The sequence below is a fragment of the Eubalaena glacialis genome, chromosome 1 (assembly GCF_028564815.1).
Source record: "Eubalaena glacialis isolate mEubGla1 chromosome 1, mEubGla1.1.hap2.+ XY, whole genome shotgun sequence".
NCBI lineage: Eukaryota > Metazoa > Chordata > Mammalia > Artiodactyla > Balaenidae > Eubalaena > Eubalaena glacialis.
In genome coordinates this window covers 58448183-58468475 of record NC_083716.1, presented here as the reverse complement: position 1 = coordinate 58468475, position 20293 = coordinate 58448183, and the positions used below count along the sequence as shown (strand labels likewise).

At 45.6% G+C, this 20293-nt stretch overlaps 1 protein-coding gene across 2 annotated transcripts in view; it reads right to left on the bottom strand.

The window, feature by feature from the left end:
* Nucleotides 1–20293, bottom strand: part of KCNMA1 (potassium calcium-activated channel subfamily M alpha 1) — a 735999-nt gene that overhangs the window by 208280 nt on the left and 507426 nt on the right. For both annotated transcript variants that reach the window (XM_061197119.1, XM_061197100.1), the window contains exons 7-9: nt 16312–16387; nt 14075–14245; nt 12421–12512 (exon numbers count right to left, since the gene is read on the bottom strand). In XM_061197119.1, coding sequence (XP_061053102.1) covers nt 12421–12512; nt 14075–14245; nt 16312–16387 — 339 coding nt within the window. The remainder of the gene's footprint in view (nt 1–12420; nt 12513–14074; nt 14246–16311; nt 16388–20293) is intronic.

Below are 20293 nucleotides of genomic sequence, written 5' to 3'. Positions count from 1 at the left end.
GCTCAGGACCCCCAAAACTTGCTGGGCTTTCAAGAACTGTCTATTGACCAATGGAACAGTTGGCGAAGGGTGCCTGGCTTGGACACCCTATGTCATAGGAAGTGTAGAAGAAATTTTAGTTAGTTAACTGCAAGCCTGCAGATCGTTGGCTGATTCTGCTACCTCCGATCTACCACCGTGTCTCGTTTGTGAGAGGACAGTACGTGTAAAGAGGACAAAAATGAAAACAAAACAATTGTGAGCGTGTATGGAGCTCATGATCCCAAACCCTGGTTTTAACTATTTCCTGTTAAAACAGATGAAAGAACAAAAGCAAGCCAACAACGACAACAAAAACAAAACCAAGGAGGTTCAGAGATAATTGTCTACCCAGGACCCACATCTAGTACCTTGCTAATTGCAAAGGAAGAAAATGTCTTCTCCCTCCTAGTGAGGAAGAGAATAAAGTAATCATCTTATCCAGCTGTCAATAGAGCTATGCTGGAGGAGACAGGCTGTTTAGCTGTTTCCCTAAATGGGGGCAGAAGCTGAGCAAATAGATCCCAACAATGCAGCAAAAGCACCTCTGTAAAACAGAGCCCCAAGGTCAGAGGATAGGCTACTGATAGCCCCAACAGAGAACACTGGGACGTCCGGACAAGACCAGAGCTTTCTGCACGAAGAGAGTGTACCTCATCCTATGCAGACCGTCAGGACCTAAACCACACAGAGGGATCTGTATCTGCACCTCCACCATCCCAAGTCACAATTAGACCTCCATAATCACACCAGGCACGAGGAATGATCACACACCTTTTGTAGCTTGTTGCCTAAAAGGAACCTCAGTCCAAGTCTTAAATACTGAGAACCTCAGAGCAGGAGACGTCGGCTGTATTTACCAGTCCAGCATGTACCCTCCTTTCAACAGCACCTCATTTTTTTGAGAAAAATTAAAATAGTTTATATTTAAATTTAAATTTTAAAATGATGTCAAATTAAAGAGAGTTTAGGGTTTATAAATTAATTAATTTTTGATCTTTCCTCATTGGATTTGGCTATAGAAAGAGACTGCAGTTACCTAAATGTACAGATTCTTAAAATTAGGTACTAGATATGTTTTGGACACACACACAAACATACACACACACACACCTTTTTTTTTTTTGACAATGTCTTCAAAGTACTTGCAAAGAAAAATGCATAGATCAGGACCATGGTGAGGGCCCAGTGCTCTGGTTGTCTACAACGGCGTTCATGATAAGATTAAGCAAAAACCTAAACCTTGGCCTGGGGAAAGGATGGGGGCAGAGGTATGAGAAGAAGACAGCAGATAAGCCCTGCTTGTGCACGTAATTAAGAAGCCGCCCCTCATCTGGAGCATGGGCTCGGTCCAACCTAAAGAATAGCACCTCATTTTTAATTTGGGGAACCACCCCTCCCCAATCAGATGTAGTCTTGGGACCTTTAACCATGGTTCCCTGCCCAAACTAGGCCAACCAGAGCTTTTCAATCTTAAATGAAGGGACACTAAGTTCACGGTGGGAACTGACTGATCCTGATGGTGAAACCCTGTAAGGACTTTCACTGAATTACTGCCTGCTGGATCCTAGGGCTGCTCTTCTAGCTAATCTCTGTCCTTTCCGGGATCTTCAGCTTTCCTCTGAATGCCATAAGATACTCTAACCTCCCAAAAAGAAAATTCCTTTTCTGCTGAAGTCAGCAAGAATCAGTTTCTGTTGCCTATACCCAAAGAATCCTAACTGTAGCATTTGTTTACTTTAACTTTAGCTTCTCATTGAATTCTCACAATAACCCAGTATGCAGGTTTTATCACCACTATTTTGTTTTCTCCTCCATCCTTCCTTCCTGGAAGAGGACTTACACAGCTTCTTAAGTAAGCAATTCTATAACTGCCCACTTCTCACAAGTTACACTGGTTCTTCCTTGTGTCTCTCCCCAACACCCTCACTCCTCTGCATTTTATCCATCCACTACTGCAGGGCTTGGTGGACTTTGGCCATTTTTAAGTAAGCCAATCTTTCTTTGACCTGATTCTTCCTATCCTAGGTGGTTCTCTGCTCTTACAGAGAAATCCAGGCACTGAACAGCACTTTCCTCTATTCAGATCAAATCAGATTTGCCTGTTTCCACTTGGTAATGATGCTTCTGAACAGAAGGCACCAAGAGAAGAGAGGATGAAGGCAAAAGTCAGCTACACCCTTTGGGGATGAAGGTGGAATAGAGGGAGAATGAGTCCAGGCAAAGAAATGGTTCTTAATTTTGCCTTGTAGAGGGGAGGTAGTCTAGCTTTGATGTGCAAAGTGAGTCCCACCTCTTTCCTGAACGCCCCTGGTAAATAATGCATCATGGCCCTAGAACATATGCTGCTGGGATTGACCCTCCCATAACAACAATCAAGTTGACACATCCTGGCCACACCCAAGGGTGTTGCCCCAGCTAGCATATGTTGCTAGCCATCCACTTTGAGTCGACCCCAACACATTAAGCCTCCATCTGTTACACACATAAGTACTGGGAGGATTCTACCAGTTCCACAGCTTGCTAAGGCATAAGATGCCACAGAGGGACTTTGTCAGATATGGAAAGGATCGGAACTCAGGGTGGCAGCAGCAGTTCCCCTACTTCCCAAATCTTTCCACACCCCTCTTTCACTGGGTCCATCGTTAGACCCATAGGTTTTTAGATGCACAAGTCACCCCACTGTTACTTTTGCCCTAACTACTCTAATGGGTACATTTAACAATGTGAATTATCAACTTGCTTTTAGGAGTATTCCCTCTAAAATGCTTGTAGCCTCCATGATTGTTTTATACCTTCATTATTTTATTGAACAAGGTTCCTGCCAAAAGAGCGTTTCATGGGGACGATGCTCCTCTGTCATCCAGCTTCTGTTTATCGGCTACTGGCTCCTTGGATGGTTCTGATTGGTCAAAGTCTCAGATAAGCTCCAGGAGAGCAAGAATCACATTTTCTTGCTCATCCTTTTAACCACAGCACCTAGCAGAGCGCCTGGACCATAACAGGGCTCAAACAATTGTTAGTTGAGCAAATATGTTGGGATAGGAGCTTTCCTAAATCTGTTCTATATACTAGGTGGCATTTGCCTTTGAGGTCAGTGGCTAAGGCCATAAAACCTCTCACAAGATGGGCATGCATCTATCTCTGAACATGTGTCCTTACTGAGAAGGTATAGTGGGGGAAATAAGATTGTTTTTACTGACAAGTGGTACCCACATTTGGAGCAGCCCCTGTGGTTTTGGGGGTGGGAGCAGATCACTGCTTCCCAATACCAGTAACAGACATGGAGGTACAGAATCAAGTTTCCATGGGTTTCACGTTGTATGAGCCTCTAAAGATTGTTTTTTAATAAAAAGAGCCACCGGACTTGGCCAGTTAGAAAGTTTCCTGATTTTCAGTGTATGATGGTAGCATCAGTGGGATGAACCCCAGATCTACTGGGAACCACTGTGCACGACTCTGGAAAGACTTCTATGAGAATGGATGACATAGGCGGAAGACAGAAAACATGGTGCAACTTAGTCTTGGCTGGTTGTGTTTGTCCTTTACATTCAGAATGTACCCAGGAAGCATTCACCCAATCAAATGTGAGGTTAAGCAGAAAGAATCTTCAGGGATTATAATTAGAAAAGTCATATTCAGAATTCTTTTTCTTTAATGAAGAAAGAATATTTGAGAATGAAAGTCTAAGTCTGAATATGACTTTATTTTTTAAGGTACACAGTTCATCTCCCACCTACCTTTCTATTCTTGTTTTCAGAACAATAGCTGGAACATTTTGATAAGCGTGTGGAAGGGGAGAGAGACAGCAGAAAAGTGCCGGGGCGGGGGGGGGGAGAAGGGGGAGGGAGACAGCCTTCATTCCATTAGTATTATCAGGAGATTGATTTAATATGCACCCAAGTCTCTCTAAATAGAGCTTCAAGTTTAAAAAGGACTGAAGATGTGACTTACAAGAATCCAAAGCACAGGCAAAGAGAGAAGCGCCCACATCCACACCCACCAAGACCCCTCTCATTGGAAAGGGATACCTGGCACTTTACATTACACAATACAGCATCTAATGACACTTGCTTTTGGTATCTGCCCCTTGGTACTAAATTTCAGAAGTAGTCAAGGGGTCATTTTTCCAAAGTATTAGGGCAATCTCACTTTTATTTCTTCCCCCAAAAGTTTAATGCTAATCAAAGCAGAATGCCTAATCAGTCCAAGATGGCCTGTCAACTTGAATTATCTGTTTGTCTTCCTATTTACTCTGTCTGTCTGTCTACAGTTCTTCATATCTCTGTGAAGATCAGTTATTGCGGCCTGTGTTTCCTTCTGACTAGAATGGCTACCAGATGATCCTTCCTGGTGATATGTTGATGATTTGCTAATTTATGGCTTTTAAAATCTAGGAATCTGAAAACCTTGCTGAGAGTTCAGGCTGGGAATCACGTGGACCCTGGGAGGAGAGGGCTGAATGGCTTACTTGTCATGGGATCGAAGTCTGTATAAAATGCAAAGCTTCAGTGACATTTCAACCAGAGGGATGTCTGTGATGCAGAAATCATAAATGCCATCTTATAGGGACCATGCCTTCCAGGAGCAGCACAGGCCATGGAGGAGGGGGAGGGAGTGTGGCCTGAGCTCCACGTGTATGGGAAAGGAAAGGACATGGGGCTCAGCCCATGAATTAACCCCACGTCCTCTTCCCAAGCACTGGGGTCAGGCCTTCTCAGAAAGAGTAGAGAAAGAAGTGTTATTGTAGGGAGACTGTGACCTCTGGGAACCAAGTGGGGAGGTTTACACAAGCTCTGAGTTTGAACTCCCCGACCACTTTGGTGGCCAAATAATGTAACATAGAGCTCAAGACAGATGTGGTGTATTTGGAGATTTTTATGGGTGTGTAGACATACATTTATCCCCGGCGTCTGGCGTGTTGCAAGCACTCAATAAACACACGTGGACTATATGAAAATGAAGGCAAGACTCACGTGAGTTCTCTTGGGGGCAGGAAATGGACTATGGGGTAGATTAAAGGAGTCTTTGTAAAGAAATAATCCCTGTTCTGGTGCAGCAGACTGTTTAAGATTCCAATTCTTTTTTTAAACAATGGTCTAGAACCAGGTGGGCAAAACCTGAGTGGTGGAGAAAATGGAATTTCCTGTTGATACAAGACAGCCAGGCAGGAGGGAATAGAATGTGGTCTCAGAAAAGAACAAAGGATGCGGAAGGAGATGAAGGGCTTATTTCTGATCAGAGGAAAGACACACAATTAAATGACCTGATAATCAGGAAGCAGGGAAGGGAAGCAGGATGTCCTCTCCTGGGAAGTCAGCGGATAACACTACTGCAGGCAAACTAGGGCCTGAGAGAGAAATGATATTTTAAGACTTAGTTTCTTGGAGGCAGAAATAAAGAGCAATGGTTTCAGGAGGGGTTCCCGTAATACGAATTTTAAAACCTAGGGTGTTAGCTCCCCTTCGCCTAGGCGGCAACAAAAGCTGGGGTAGGTTGTTGTTGAACAGGTTGTAACAGCCCTTCCTCTGCGGTGTCACCTCTCCGGACCACTTTCTCCCTGTAAATAATCCGTTTTGCTCTATAACAGCATCTTAGGTCTTTTTTGTTTTTGCCACATGTATTAAAATCTGTACTTGGCACTTTCTTTAGTCCTACCCTTGCCATTGTCTGTCAATGCCATTGTCATTGCCCCCCGGAAACAGTAACCTCCAGGTGACAGGTGCCATGTGTAACTTGCTCACCACTGAATCCCTGGCACCCAACACCACCCAGCAACCTGCCCGACACGTGGTACTGGCTGAATGTCTGCAGCCACAACGAGTGAACCAGCGAAGGTGATAACAGGAGTGGATAGTGTGGCAGGTAACTGTGCTCTCTGTTCTTTCTTGAAATTTTGTTCTAAATTATTGAATGCTTTGTAAAATATGAGCACTGACATTGAGGCACATAATAAAGCACTCTGGTTCATTTTTAAATGGAAAAGCATGATAAAGTCTGCCCACCTCTACAGCTTTAAGGCTGCACCGTACAACCCTGAGGCCACACCTGAGGTTGAAGATAGACCGCCCAAACTCCCTCCTGGAGGACTCAGCCTCCTGAGGGTTAAAAGCTGAGGTTCCCACTCAAAGCTATGAAATAAAGCCAGGGAGTGTATGTATCTCGCCCAGGACTTTCCAGGAGGGACACCTGCTACTCTAGTTCTCACTGACAGTTAAGAAACCACCATCAAAGAAATGCCCTGAGCTGTGCAGACCAGCTGGGGAAGTGAAGGACCCAGGTGGATACGTCTGCCTGGGCAGAGAGTGCTCTTCTCCAGATGATAAGCAGGTAGGCTCTGCCCAGGAGGGAGCACAAGCCTGGAAGATCACTACAATCCACCATGGCTGGTCCCCTAAGAAATGACCTCCCCAGGAAGGGGAGGAACTTGTTGAAACCCACAAATAAGGCACAAATTTCATTTTGGTCAATGACCTGTCTGTCCATCCTGGAGAGCCCCTCATTGTTAGACATGTTCAAGAGGTAAATACACTTCCAGTCTAACCAAATGAGAAAAATCAGGAAGAAATGGTTTTGTCCCGTCTCCACCTTTTTGTCCTTGACGCTGAGGCCAGGCTCCTTAGAGGCACTAGGTGAACAGAAGGGGGAGACAGGCCCAAAGTGATGCTCATGGTGCCTTTCTCTTCCTGGTCATTGTGTGTGCAATGTTCTGGCCCTACTGTGGGTAGAGGTGGAGGAAAGGATACAATGATAGGAACATGGAGTTTAGAGCAGAGAGGGCTCTCAAGACATGATCTAGAGAAGCAGCATGGCCCAGTGGAGCAGACTGCCCCTGGGTTCAAATCCCAGATCAACCCTTTACTAGCTGTGCGATGTCAGGCAAGTCACTGCAAATGGAGATGATAGTAATACCTTCCTCACACGGTTGCCACGAGGATGGGGAAGGATGCAAGTGTTTGTAGATAGAATTTGTAGTAATTATTACTGTCCTAGAAGGCAGCCCCAGGGCTTGGGGTATATCGATTCATGTTCTCATTTCCAGAAGTATGTGGCACTCCTCTGTCTATATAAGGAGGAGGTCTAAGAGAAGCCACGGCATTTACATTTCACTGTTTCGCTCTAAAACAGAATCTTAGGTCGTTTTTGTTTTTGCCACACAGCTTTCGTGAACTGGAGCTAGAGCCGGGTTAGTCTGTGACAACTACTCCGCTACCAGAAGAGGGCGCAGATTCCTCAGCCTCCTGGGGGACCTTCCTCCTAGTAAGTTACATTCAGCTTCCCATCCCCCTTTCCCTACTCCTTGTCCTCAACGGTCCATCTCTCTCTCTTTGTCCTCCTAGCATTTGGCTACCAGGAATCAGTAGAATAATCCAAACCCACCCATCCTCCCCTCTCCCAAACACCTGGCCTGGGACTCCCTCAGTCTTGGGCCCCAGGAGCCCATCATGGGAAGTACAATGTCTGGATGGCTCCCCAGCCCAGCTGCCTCTGACAAGGGACTTAGGGCAGATGGATTCCTCTCTCTGGCCGATTATTTTCCATGGCCCTTGGCCACGTGACCTCGGACCATGATCTTGTCAGTTCTCATACACGAACCAGGAGTGGGCTGAGTCACAAGCAGAGAAGAAACCTCTGGGGGAAACAGCAGGGGCTGTGGGAAGAAGAAGAGCAAGCTGGGACCCCAAAGGCCATGGGAGCCTCACCCCTCCACTCCCCCACCTCCGAGCAGCTTGGAGCTTACAGGAAGGGAAGGAGGCGGAGGCAGTGGCCTCGAGAGGCAGGCTGGGCTGCAGGAGAGCTACTCTTCTGAGTAAGATCTGAGGTCTCAGCCCAAGAGACTCACTGTGCCCAAGACCTCCGACTCAGAGAGACTGCCTGCCTGGACACTGATTGGACCTTTGGTTATCAACACCCAAGTCCTTATCTTAGGAGCCCCCCTACCTCATCATGGATAAACTAGAGAAGGACTCACACGCATCTCCCCACATCTACTGTTGGCCCTGGGTGTCCTGTGGGAGGTCAGGTGAGGAATGTTGATGAGAACATTGGCGTGAGCCTCTGTGGGCCCTGGATGCCGTGCTGCTGGCGAGGATGCTCTGGGGATGCTACGTGAAGTGTTTACGTTATGTCAAACACATAGATTAGAACTGAAAATGAGGTGCCAACGAAATCTTCATATTCTCCAATATCCTGAAATTGGGTGTAGCGTGAACAAAACCCCGAGGTTCTCTACCTAAATTTTTTTTTTTACTTTAAATAATCTTTGAATTTCCAAGTCGTGTGTCTCCTCAGCTTTGGGTTACACGTTACCTTGAGTTCTCTGACAAGTTAATGCATTGTGAGAGAGGTTATTTCTGAGCAAAATGTGCACATGTAAACAAATCCCTTAACTATGTATATGTTTTAATTACTTTCTGGGCATCCATCTGATGAAATCTCAGGGAGAAAAGATACAAGTACGTGTGTCCATGGGTATAGCACATATATTTATGCATACACAAAAACACGGGGCGAAGTGCGCTATTTTAAGAGTCTGAACTCTATCTTTCAAAAAAGTTTAGCTGCTTTCCTTTTGCAAATGCATTTAATTTTATCTGGAAACTTTTTGACGTTAGAAATAGAACAACTGTAGTTTCTCATTATGTTTGCTGCCAGAATCCATGCTTGGTTGCTCAACTAAAGACCTTATATTGCTAATTACTACCACATGCCCATATCCCAAGCGAAAGAAAACTTATTGATTCTGACAGCCCATTCTCTCAACACTGAATTCCAAATGAAAACTCAAATTTTGGCCAAACATAACATTTCATCAATCTTGTTCTACTGACTGGAAAAACAACATCAAACAAAGGGTGCTAATGGCCCTTTATTACCGTTCCTTTCCCAGGCTTATATTTTCTGATGAAAGATCTAAGTGGCCAAAGGGCTTCTTTAAACTACTTAGTAATTAGCTTTTGAACCAGGAAACAATGCGTAAAGTAAAGTGAACAGTCCCGGTGCTGATGACAGAATGTACTTTCTGTCCGCAGGGTCGGAGGACCTCGGAGACCCAGAGTGAACATTAAAAGCAAAGTGTGCATTTTCATAAAGGGAGAAGAAAAAAGAGAGAGAGAGAGAGAGAGAGAGAGAGAGAGAACCAGGCTAAAACCGGTGATAAAAGATGCTGATGGAGCCAGAACAAAAGCTGCGGGAAGTCTGTGATCTCAAGCCGTCAGCACGCGGGGGGGTTTGAGTGGAGCTGCCAAGGCCAAGGGACAACCGGATGGGACTGGAGTGGGTGAGCGACCGTGGGTCTCAGGGCCTCCTCTGGGTCACCCGTCAACAAAAGGCACCAGTCAGCAGGCCCACCCACACTGGACTATGGCAGCTATTTTGGAGAAAAACCAAAATGTACGTGGAGTGAGAGTCAGGAAATATTTTCAACGTTGACGTCAAGGCAATTGATTTTATTGACTTCTTCAGGGGCAGTGAGTGAGAGGGGAAGGCTGGCTGAGACAGTGGGGTGGGGAGGCCATAAAGGCAACCTGAGCCCTCGGAATGCCTTCTGCTTTATGGAGACCTGTCCGCACCTTCGAGGCAAAACGAACAGAGAAGCTGTTTTCCTCTTGGCACAGAAAAAATGAACAATGGAAATCTCTGGACTTATTTGGCCTTTTGGATCCAACCAATGGCCCAGAAATCGGAACAGCTTGGTTCTCATCTCATCCAGGGCTGTTATAATAATAGAAGGAGGAGGGCTCCATCAGAGGGAAGGTGGGGAAACGTGCTGCCTCCACGGAAAAGACGCCAACTGGCCTCCTCTTGCCCACTGGCCTCCGTGCCTTTGAAAGGAAACGGGTGTCCTGTGGGTAGTTCCAGAAAATGAGTCCTTTTTTCCATCTCCTCATTTTCTGAATGGAGGACTGGACACCTGAGCTCGGGATGCAGTGAGATCACTGATGGGAGAGGAGGTTGGCTCCTTCCAATGTGACCATCAGGCGATGGATGGAAATGCGATGCTACCGCTTTTATTTTTCTCTTAAAAAACAAAATAGGCTATTCAAGAGTTCATTTTAAAATGTATGAAATTTAAAAAACAAAAACAAAATCCTAGTTCTGTGATAGGAACTTCTGTGACTGGGAAGGAGAATGATAATTAAAATATCCTGCATCTTTTTCAAATTCTTTTCCCAATTAGGTTGTTACAGAATATTGAGCAGAGTTCCCTGTGCTACACAGTAGGTCCTTGTTGGTTATCCATTTTAAATATAGCAGTGTGTACATGTCAATCCCAAACGCCTTAACTATCCCTCCTCCCACCGCACCCTTCCCCTCTGTTAACCATAAGTTCGTTCTCTAAGTCTGTGAGTCTGTTTCTGTTTTGTAAATAAGTTGAAAAAGAATAGATACATGTATAACTGAATCACTTTGTTGTACACCGGAAGCTAACACAACATTGTTTATCAACTGTACCCCAATGTGAAATAAAAAGTTAAGGGCTTCCCTGGTGGCGCAGTGGTTGAGAGTCTGCCTGCCAATGCAGGGGACACGGGTTCGAGCCCTGGTCTGGGAGGATCCCATATGCCGCGGAGCGACTGGGCCCGTGAGCCACAATTGCTGAGCCTGCGCGTCTGGAGCCTGTGCTCCGCAGCAAGAGAGGCCGCGATAGTGAGAGGCCCACGCATCGCAATGAAGAGTGGCCCCCACTTGCCGCAACTAGAGAAAGCCCTCGCACAGAAACGAAGACCCAACACAGCCATAAATAAATAAATAAATAAAATTAAAAAAAAAAAAAAAAAGAGTTCGCATGCCGCAACTAAGACCCAGCACAGCCAAATAAATACATAAATAAAAATATTAAAAAAAAAAAAAAAGTTAAAAAAAAAAATCCTGCATCTTGATCTGGGGTGTAGTTCCTGGGTTTGTACATAGGTACAAATTCTTGAGCTGTACATTAAAGATGTGTATATCTTACTGCATGGAAGTTAAAATGAAAGCAAAAACTCAAAAGCAAACAAAGCTGAGTGCCCAAGAAAAAGCTTTAAAAAGAAAACAGTACAGGGACTTCCCTGGTGGCGCAGTGGTTAAGAATCTGCCTGCCAATGCAGGGGACACGGGTTCGAGCCCTGGTCCGGGAAGATTCCCACATGCCGTGGAGCAAGTAAGCCTGTGCACCACAACTACTGAGCCTGCGCTCTAGAGCCTGCGCGCCACAACTACTGAGCCCGCCTGCCTAGAGCCCGTGCTCTGCAAGAAGAGAAGCCACCACAATGAGAAGCCTGCGCACTGCAACGAAGAGTAGCCCCCGCTCGCCGCAACTAGAGAAAGCCCGCACGCAGCAACGAAGACCCAACGCAGCCAAAAATAAATAAATAAATAAATTTATTAAAAAAAGAAAGAAAGAAAAATCAAAGAAAACAGTACAGAATGGTTGCTTCCGCCCTGCCTGCCTCCAACCTTCTCCTCTCCAGACGGGCAGACAGAGCGGTCACGGCCCTGCATCTACTTAGGGGTAAAACTTCCAGTTGACAACGGACCCACACATTGACACTGATATTGACAAAATGATGCGAGCACAAACCGAAAGAGTCCCCAGTAAGAAAGCATTCATGAATGGGAAGTCAAACAAAAGATGCATCAGGAAGAGCGTGCTGTGCCCTGACGTACCATAAATATAGTATTTCTTGCCAAGAAGGAATTTCAACTGAGTAATCAGTCCCTTTGAGGACAAGCTCGGTGCCTCCTAGCTAGAGAACTGGTTCCCCGGTGGCCACAGTGCCAAGGTGACCTCGATCTTGCCCTCCTTAGGACTTCCCTGTGGGAGTAGGAGCCCATGTTACGGCTGCACAAAAACCCCATAGGATGGCATCAGTTTCATCTGAGGGACCAGAATGTAATCACTCACCTAATTAATATAAAGAATGAGTGAGCTGGGTTTACGTGTTAGGGATCAGAACAGAAAATATGACCCCAGTTACACATGGACCCCTTCCAGGATAAATCTATCGTGTCTCTTGGAAAGATGGGTGGGGAAGAGAGTTGTGAAAGGGAACAGGCCTCAGGAGTTGGTCCACGTGTGATAACTTCGTGGGGTAACTCTGACATCACACCCCACACGGAATGTGGCCCTTCGGGGGGGTGGGGAGGGGCAGGATTCAGGTGTCTCCGCCACAGGGGCTCTGAAAGTCACTCAACCACATCTTTTTTTAATGCAACTGACTTACTTTCTGCCTCCATGTTTGTTAAAAGTCCCGCCGAATTTATTCCGATTCAGGATGAGAGCAGCAATTTCGGGCACGTAGCGGGCAAACATTGCCTACATGCATGAAACAAAGAAACAAGAGCCAAAAAAAAAAAAAAAATGGCATGCAGAGAGGATTCTACCGCAGTGGAAGCAACAAAACCTCTTGGCATACTTACTTTCTTCCACTAACCGCACTATAGGAGCCCCCGTATTTCTTGCGGTTTCCTATTAACTCTATGATTTCAGGGACGTAGCTGGCAAACATGGCCTGAGGAAAAGATAGGAGACAGAAGAGAGACTAAAAAGACAGGCCAAAGAAAGGGGGTGACCTTTTCAGAAGTGGGGGGTACTAAGATCTGAAAACACAAAAGGGCTAGAACTGCAAAGGTACATATTGATATGTTAGATTGTAAAAAAAAAAATAAAAGCACAAAAAGGGCAAGCTCCTGAAAATACACAGGACAAAACAAACATTAGCCAACCTAGACAACTAAAAAAAAAAAAAAAATCCCAGTCAAGAAAAATGTAAAGGAGACAGGAATAAATAAATTGACATCTAGCTCTTCTTCCTGAATAGAAATGAGGGAATGCATGCTGGAAAAATCACACACACACACACACACACACAATTTCAACAGAAGGCCTTTCTTTCTAATTAAAGTTCACATGAGAATCTATGCCTTTATGAATGATTAAAGACAATAAACACCAAAAGAAGATTTAAAAATATATAAACTTTTCCATTAAAAAAAAAAATCACTAAAAAGCACAAAAGGTAAATTTAAGAAATCACATAGGAAAGGATAGCAAGGAGAAACACAAATCTGCCATGTTTTGTCCAACAAACATTGTGCTTGTGGCTGGATAAAGGGGTCTCACCTGCAGGGACCTCGCGGGTGCTGTGAGAACACTATGCTAATGTACACACCACACGTACATTTATATACATTTTTCAAATGTATATGCCATATGCATACAAAACAGAGATGTGTATGCATTAAATAAATGCATGTGCGGTGTACATATGTGAAAGCTGTGTGTGAATTTAGGGTTTTAATCACTTACCTCACACACAGCAAAACTCTAAACGTCAAATGAGCTACTTTGCTAGACAAAATGCAGCCACCACCGATGAGCTGCCAGAAATCCCCCTTGAAAAGCACAATACGTCATAAACCACCGTGATGATCTGCATAGACCAGAAAAGCAAATAGTGCAGCTTTCTGACTTACAGAGCGGGAGGGAAAATACTGTGTCAGGGAGTTGGTTGGCTGTTTACAAAACCATACTCAGCTCACGTGGTGATGTCCATCTGGAGGAGACCAGTGGACTCTCCTTCCTCCCGGGTGGGGACACTCCTCTTTAGAGCAAGGCCCCAGCCACAGTGTTTGTTGGAAGTTCAGGGAGGGGGAAGGGGGCGGGGAGCTCTTGAAACCGCAAACTGTCTACAGAGTATCAACAGTATCTACCCAGTCAGGTGACAGCAGTGTCCTTGCAGAATATCAGATGCTGAATTACATTACAAAGGCACAGACACTCTCACTTGATAAGTGAACATCACTTTCTTAAGACAATTAGGTTTGCTCCGGGCTAAATGGCTGTCCCTCACAAGGACACCATGCCTGGGTCTCAGGGTAACAAATTCAATACACCAAAGAAATATGCAGAAAAGTCACCATGGCGTTTGGATTGACTTCACCGGATTGTAACACTAAGGCGGTAGCTTGCCTCTAGCGCAGAAACACAGTCTCAAATACACAGCTTTCAGAAAATGGATAACAGAAAATATTAATGACCACAAAAATCAACATTGTAAGAAAGAGTTTTTACCAGTCCCCCGAGGATGAAGAAGACCATGAAGAGACGCCCGAGCGTGGTTTTTGCATAAACATCCCCATAACCAACAGTGGACATGGTCACCATGAGCAAGTAGACACACTCCCAGTAGGTAAGGGCCTGGTTGTTTTGGAAATTTTCCCATGGGTCCCCTGAATTCTCCACCTAAAGCAAGCAGACAGGGGAGAGAAAGGAAGAACATTACATGCGTAGTAAACCAGAAACACAGAAGCTCCAGCATCTAGGTTGCTTCTGGATGCACGGCATCCTCAGCCCGGGGAGTTTGCTGGCCTGAGCTGAGCTCTGTAAGTAATGCTCACAACCTCTGAGCAGGTAGTGGAGAAAGTGGAGTGAAAGCCACACTGACACGCCTGCCCAGCTGATTGGGGCAGAGAAGGGAAGGAACTGAGGAACTTATCCAGTCCATTTTCTTCTCATTGTTATACAGATCTGAGGCCAGCTGAATTTTAGGGCATTGCCTCTAGCCACGTGAGGCTAGAGGCAATGCACTAAAGAGCCAAAGAGGCCCGCCCTGGCCCTTCTCTTGAGTTCCTTCTGAGTCCCAAAGAAATTCTGGACCCTCCCACAGGGGACCTCCTCTTTTCATTGTTTTGACCAAGTAGCTGCCCGAGGGACCTTGCTCCTTCAGATCATATGAACGAACCCCAAAAAGCATCTCTTGCAGTCTGACTAGGCTTTCCTTGCTTTGCAGAAGATCAGTGATGGCTCTGTCCTGCAAACTGCAGAAATCTCCCTTGGAAGCACAAAAAGTGAGCTCATGAGAACTATCTCCATTTGCACACCCTTTAGACCTAGGGCCAGCAAGCTTAGTCTGTAAAGGGCCAGATGGTCAATATTTTTGGCTTTGTGGACCACAGGGTTTCCTGCTCTCTGTAGGGACAACTCAACTCTGCAGGGGCAGCAGGAAATCAGGCAGAGGCAACAGGTGTGGAGAGCTTCTGCCCCAGGGTTGCAGTTGGCCCATCTCTGCTTTAGGCTCACAAACACTTGCTATCCTCCCATCATCTATGATCTGCGACAAAGCTGTGAGGCAGGCAGGAGAGACACTTTAGAGGAGAGAGGTCCAGCCCTACAATCCACTGGATGGCCAACGTCTGTGACCTGCCAGGGTGGTCCCCTGTGGATGGGCAACCCCAGGCCCCCTCACCCCCCGGGCCTCCAACTCTGCCTCTGCAGAAAGTAAGTTTCCAACACCTGGCCTCTTTCACACATCAATGCTTGTCCTCAATGTGCCCTTTTCATGGAGGTTTCCTGGTGAAGCAGAAGGTACTTCACACAATAGTAAGGTGAGGTCACTGCTTATTGAAAACAGCCAATGAACCCTCCATATCTGTGATTTTTGGCACTTGGCAGAATTAGAGTGATTATCTAAGGGTGATTTCAGCCAAGAATCCCATCAGCATAAAGGAGTGGGTGGGAAACCATCAGACCTTGTGACTGAGTGATTGACGGGCAGTCTTCCTTTGGATGATAATTACAAAAATCCCAGTGGGAGGGAGGGGTAACAATGCTTCCCTCCACCCCTTATGCAGACAGAGGGTCAGCAAGAGAAAGGCACCTTTACCCAAAGCTTCCAAGTTAGATGAGGCTCCTTCTAGCTTTAAAGGTTTGTGTTTGTTTGAAACACACTTCCCACAATAGCTATGCTCCCTAGAAAGCAGGCAGAAATCTGCCCTGGGAAGGTGAGAACAGCTTGACAATAATATAAGGCTTTGGAGTCGTTAATTTAAAAGAATTAACATTTTTGAGACACGAAATAACTTGACAAGCAATCAGGCCAAAGAATCGAAGAGGGCTTTTTGTAAGGGGGAAGTGGAGGGAAATTGACGAATCTGAATTTGTTGTTTACTAAGAGATGGGGGCCAGACTTGCAACCTGGTCGCCAACCTTTTCTGGTGATTGCTGAGGAAGCACTGCCATCTTGTGGTTGGCTGGGGTTATTGCAGACAGAAGAAAAAAAAAAAAAAGCAATGAAAGCCCCCATAGCAATACAGGTGAGCTGAAAACCGCAGGTGAAGGGTGTGATTGTGGCTCACCATCTGGAACTAGTTTGGGGTAAAAGGATTGGAAATCTAGACAACTGTGCAGTTGCTTCTCGTTTGTCTTGCATTCTACAGCTGGGCTGAAGTTTGTCTCCCAGGTAATAAAATGACTCAGAGAGGGCCTTGTTCCAGAAACGCCAGCACTGAAGCGTCTTCAAGGATACTTACCAAATGGATGAAGCCGGCTGCTGTTAGCCATGTGCTGATAAATATGGAGAGCAGATTCACCAGCTTGATGGAATTACTGTGCAAAAGACACAAGCAAAATCCCCAAGTTACCGAAGAAGACTCACTTGGGGCTGCCTTCCAGAGGAACAGAGCCTCTTTAGTGCCCACTCCCACGCCCAACCCCCCAGAGCCACCACAAGGGAAGGATCTGAAAGGTGGCATAAGTAGCTCAGGCCAGAGCCTATAGGAAAGATGACTTCTGAGTTACTGAAAGTGGTCCCTAAATTAAGCCCTCTGACGGTTTAAAATTTTTTCTTAATTTTTATTTTGAAAATCTGTAAATCTACAGAAATAGTGAAAGAAGAATATAATGAACACTTGGATGCCCTTCACCTAGATTAACCAGTTAACATTTTGCCACATTGGCTTTTTATCTCTATACATTTTCTCTTCTTTTTTTTTCCTTTTTCTGGCTGAACCATTTTACAAGCACATTGTAGACATCATGACACAACCCCCTGAATACTTCAGCACTGAACACCTAAGAAGGACACTGTGCAAGACAATCATAATACAATTGTCCTGCCTAAGGAAACTGACACGGATTCAGTAACGTCATCTAATAGGCACTCCTAATCTAGATATCTCCAGTTGCTCCGAAATTAGGTTTACTGATGCTTTCATGTTTTCACCCTGATTCAGGAAGTAATCAAGGTTCATGCGCTGCATTTGATTATTATGTGGCTTTAATCTAGGGGTCAGGAAACTTTTCTAATAAAGGGACAGATAGTAAATATTCAGGCTTTGCTGGGTCATAAAGTCTCTGTTGCAACTACTCAATTCTGCTGCTGGAGCACAAAAGCACCTTGGGAAACCTGTAAAGGAATAGGTGTGGCAGTGTTCCAGGAAAACTTTATTCACAAAGACAGGCAGTGGGCTGATTGGCCTAAGTAGTAATGGCTACTCAGTTTGCCATTCTCTGCTTTATTCTCCTTTAATTTGTAAGTAACACACCCCCACCCCGCAACCAATACACACACCCTTTTAAATCTGTTTTTAGTGCCAATTTAATTTTCTGTGCACCCAGGCCAGCTGTCATCCAGAATGTCCCATATTCTGGATTTGTCTGACTGTTCCCGCCTGATTAGATCCTGTTTCAATACGTCTTTTGAGAATACCCGCCTGGGATGGCATCACATCAGGAAATTCCAACTCAATTGCACCAGGTCCAGTCACCTAGTGAAGGTGGAAATGCCAGATGGCGCCACTGAGAGGTGCCCATTTCCCTTTGTAATTAATATGCCATCTGGGGAGTGGGACTCTGGGACCATATGAATATCCTATTCCCCAACGACCTTATACCTAAAAATTTCGGCATCCACCAGTGTTCCTTGAGAAAGATCGATTGGCATTCACGAGATACTTAGCTCCCTTACGGTAGGGGCCTTGTCGGCAGGGACCCTGGGAGCAGTGAGTCCCTGGTGCACAGCAGGGCCTCTAAGAATCTGCACTGAGTGAGTTGGTCTCCCCTCTGTACTCATCCCATCTGCCTTCACCCCGTTCACTCCTACTGGGTGTACAGCTCCTCAACCACTGTTGTCAGCAGGTCGCTGCCCTGTCCAAAGGCTCCTGTTGAGTAAAATATTATGTCCAAACTCCCACCTTCAACACCCTCTGAAGTTTCAGGTCCTCCTACCACGATTCTTTCTGCACAAACCTTGCAACTTCCATCACAGCCAAACTTACTCACCAAGTCTTTGTTTATGCTATTACTCAGCTCAAAAGCCCTCCCCATCTCTCCAAATATTTCCCTTTCTTCAAAGCCTGGTTCACTCCCTACCTCTTCCTTAAAGTGGTTCTACGCACGGGCAATACAAAGTGACCTACGTCTCCTTCACCTCCAGCTATTCATTGGTAACCCATCCCGCTGTCTTAAGGCATCGTTTCAGATTTCTATTTGACTCTTGTGTTCCCACCTGCGTTGTGCAGAAAAGAACTCTCTTTCAATCTCCCCAGAGGGGCCTAACACTGCCCACAGCATGGTTCAGCCCATCATCCTGGATGGATTGATCTCCGGCCCCTCCCACCTCTTTCTCAAGGAAAACCAATGGTTTAAATTCTAAGAGTTTAAGATCACAGTGATAAGAATGGCTGACACAGTTCTTTCACAGGGCTTACCATGTGCACCGCCATTTTAAGTGCTTCACGTATATTAACTCATCAAATCTTCATAATGACTCTATGAGACGGTCCCAAGGTTAAGAAACTGACCCAACTTCAACGCAGTAAGCAGCAGAGCTGGGACTTGAACCCAGGCAGTTTGGCTCCGAAGTCTGCCCTCTTGTGGCCACTAGAGGGTAGAACACAGTCACAGCCTGGGATCCACCAGAAAGTCTTCCTTGTTGTGAAAGTGAAGCTGTGCCTTCCCCACACCCCGTGTAGAGGATACGAAGAGGGCCAGAGGGTACTGCCCCAGGGAGGATAGAGGCTATCACCACATCCTGTCCCCAACCAGTTTCTCAAGAGGAAGCCAAAATAAAGCAAAACCTCCCTGCCTCTGCCTTTTGAGCCCTCTGAGGTGCATTAACCTTGGAGAGAGAGAGACTGATGAGGGACAGGTAGCCAGTGGCAAAGGGAGAGATCTCAGGGAAGCCTGTGCTGTTCATCTTCTCAGAGGATAATTAAGTGCCAAGGTGATTCACTTACACAGTCCTGGATCCTTGGAGACTGAACAAAGCAGTGTCCCACCAATAACCATGCAGAGCCCTCTTGAGAGATTACAACTATGGGAGTCTCCGAGCCTCATGGTGCTTTGGAAAAAACGACCTTATATGGTGATTATTAATCTCTGATTGTCACAGTGATATTAATAGTACTTAAGCGAGCTCTCTGTTGTGTAGAGAACATTTAATCATCGTTGCTATAAGAGTCCCTATTAAGCACTGAAATCTGATTATTTTTTATGGCATCTGCATCATTACAGATGCCCAGTATTAGGAATTTGCTTTTCAAATGAAACTCTCTGACCAGGCAATCATCTACAGGCTCTGTGCAAGAGACACAAGATTAATTCTTGGTGGACTTTCTCCATATTCTGAAACTTGAACCTCACCAAGCTGAAGAGGGCTCCTTGGAAACAGGGAAGGGGTTGCAGGACAGGGTTGTGGGCTCTGCATGGCAAGAGGCCACTGGAGATAGTCATAGACTTCAGGGCCAAGCCCAGGGGGTCTGGACCAAAGGGCAAGTTCCCAATGGTTAGAATGATTGGAACTATTCAGGTTCTATCCCCCTCATGATAAGGGCTAGATTGTGACGTTAGCATGAGAACCTAACTTCATTTTCGTGTTTTCCATTATCATTTCTGGGCCCCTGCCCCATGAGTTCTCACTAGCCATTAGAGTAACCTGTATCAGTGGATACAGTGAATCATCGTCCATGGGCAGGCACAGAGACTTTTCTGTTCTTAGAGATCAGAGACCTTTTTTAGGACTCCGTAGATATTGGGAGAGAGAGTCTGTCTCTGTAGATACTGGAAGAATGAATGTCTGTCTTTTTCCAAGATTATAGCTGAAAACCCAGAACCACTGGGGGCCATCTCTGCTCTCAGTGTATTTAACAAGACATGTATGGGTTGAGACTGAAAATAGAATCTCTTTCCAAAAAGCAATAAGAATTCATCTCTGTTCTACTTGACCAGTATTTTCCTCTTTGTTTCTGGCTGAGAATAGAGACAGGTGCCAATGCCCTTATTTTGTTTTATTGTTACCTTTGCTGGACAGATGTGCAACCCCCTCAAAGTCAACTGCACTGTACCCCACAGGGATGAATGGCCTGAACGATAAGACACAGAGTGAAGCAAAATCAAGTTCTGTCAATTCTAACCCTTAAATATCTCTCGATCCCTCTCCCTCTTCTCCGAAGGCCAGTCCCTAGTACCACTTGCCTGGACAACTGCCTCCTGACTAGTCTCATGGTCTACAGC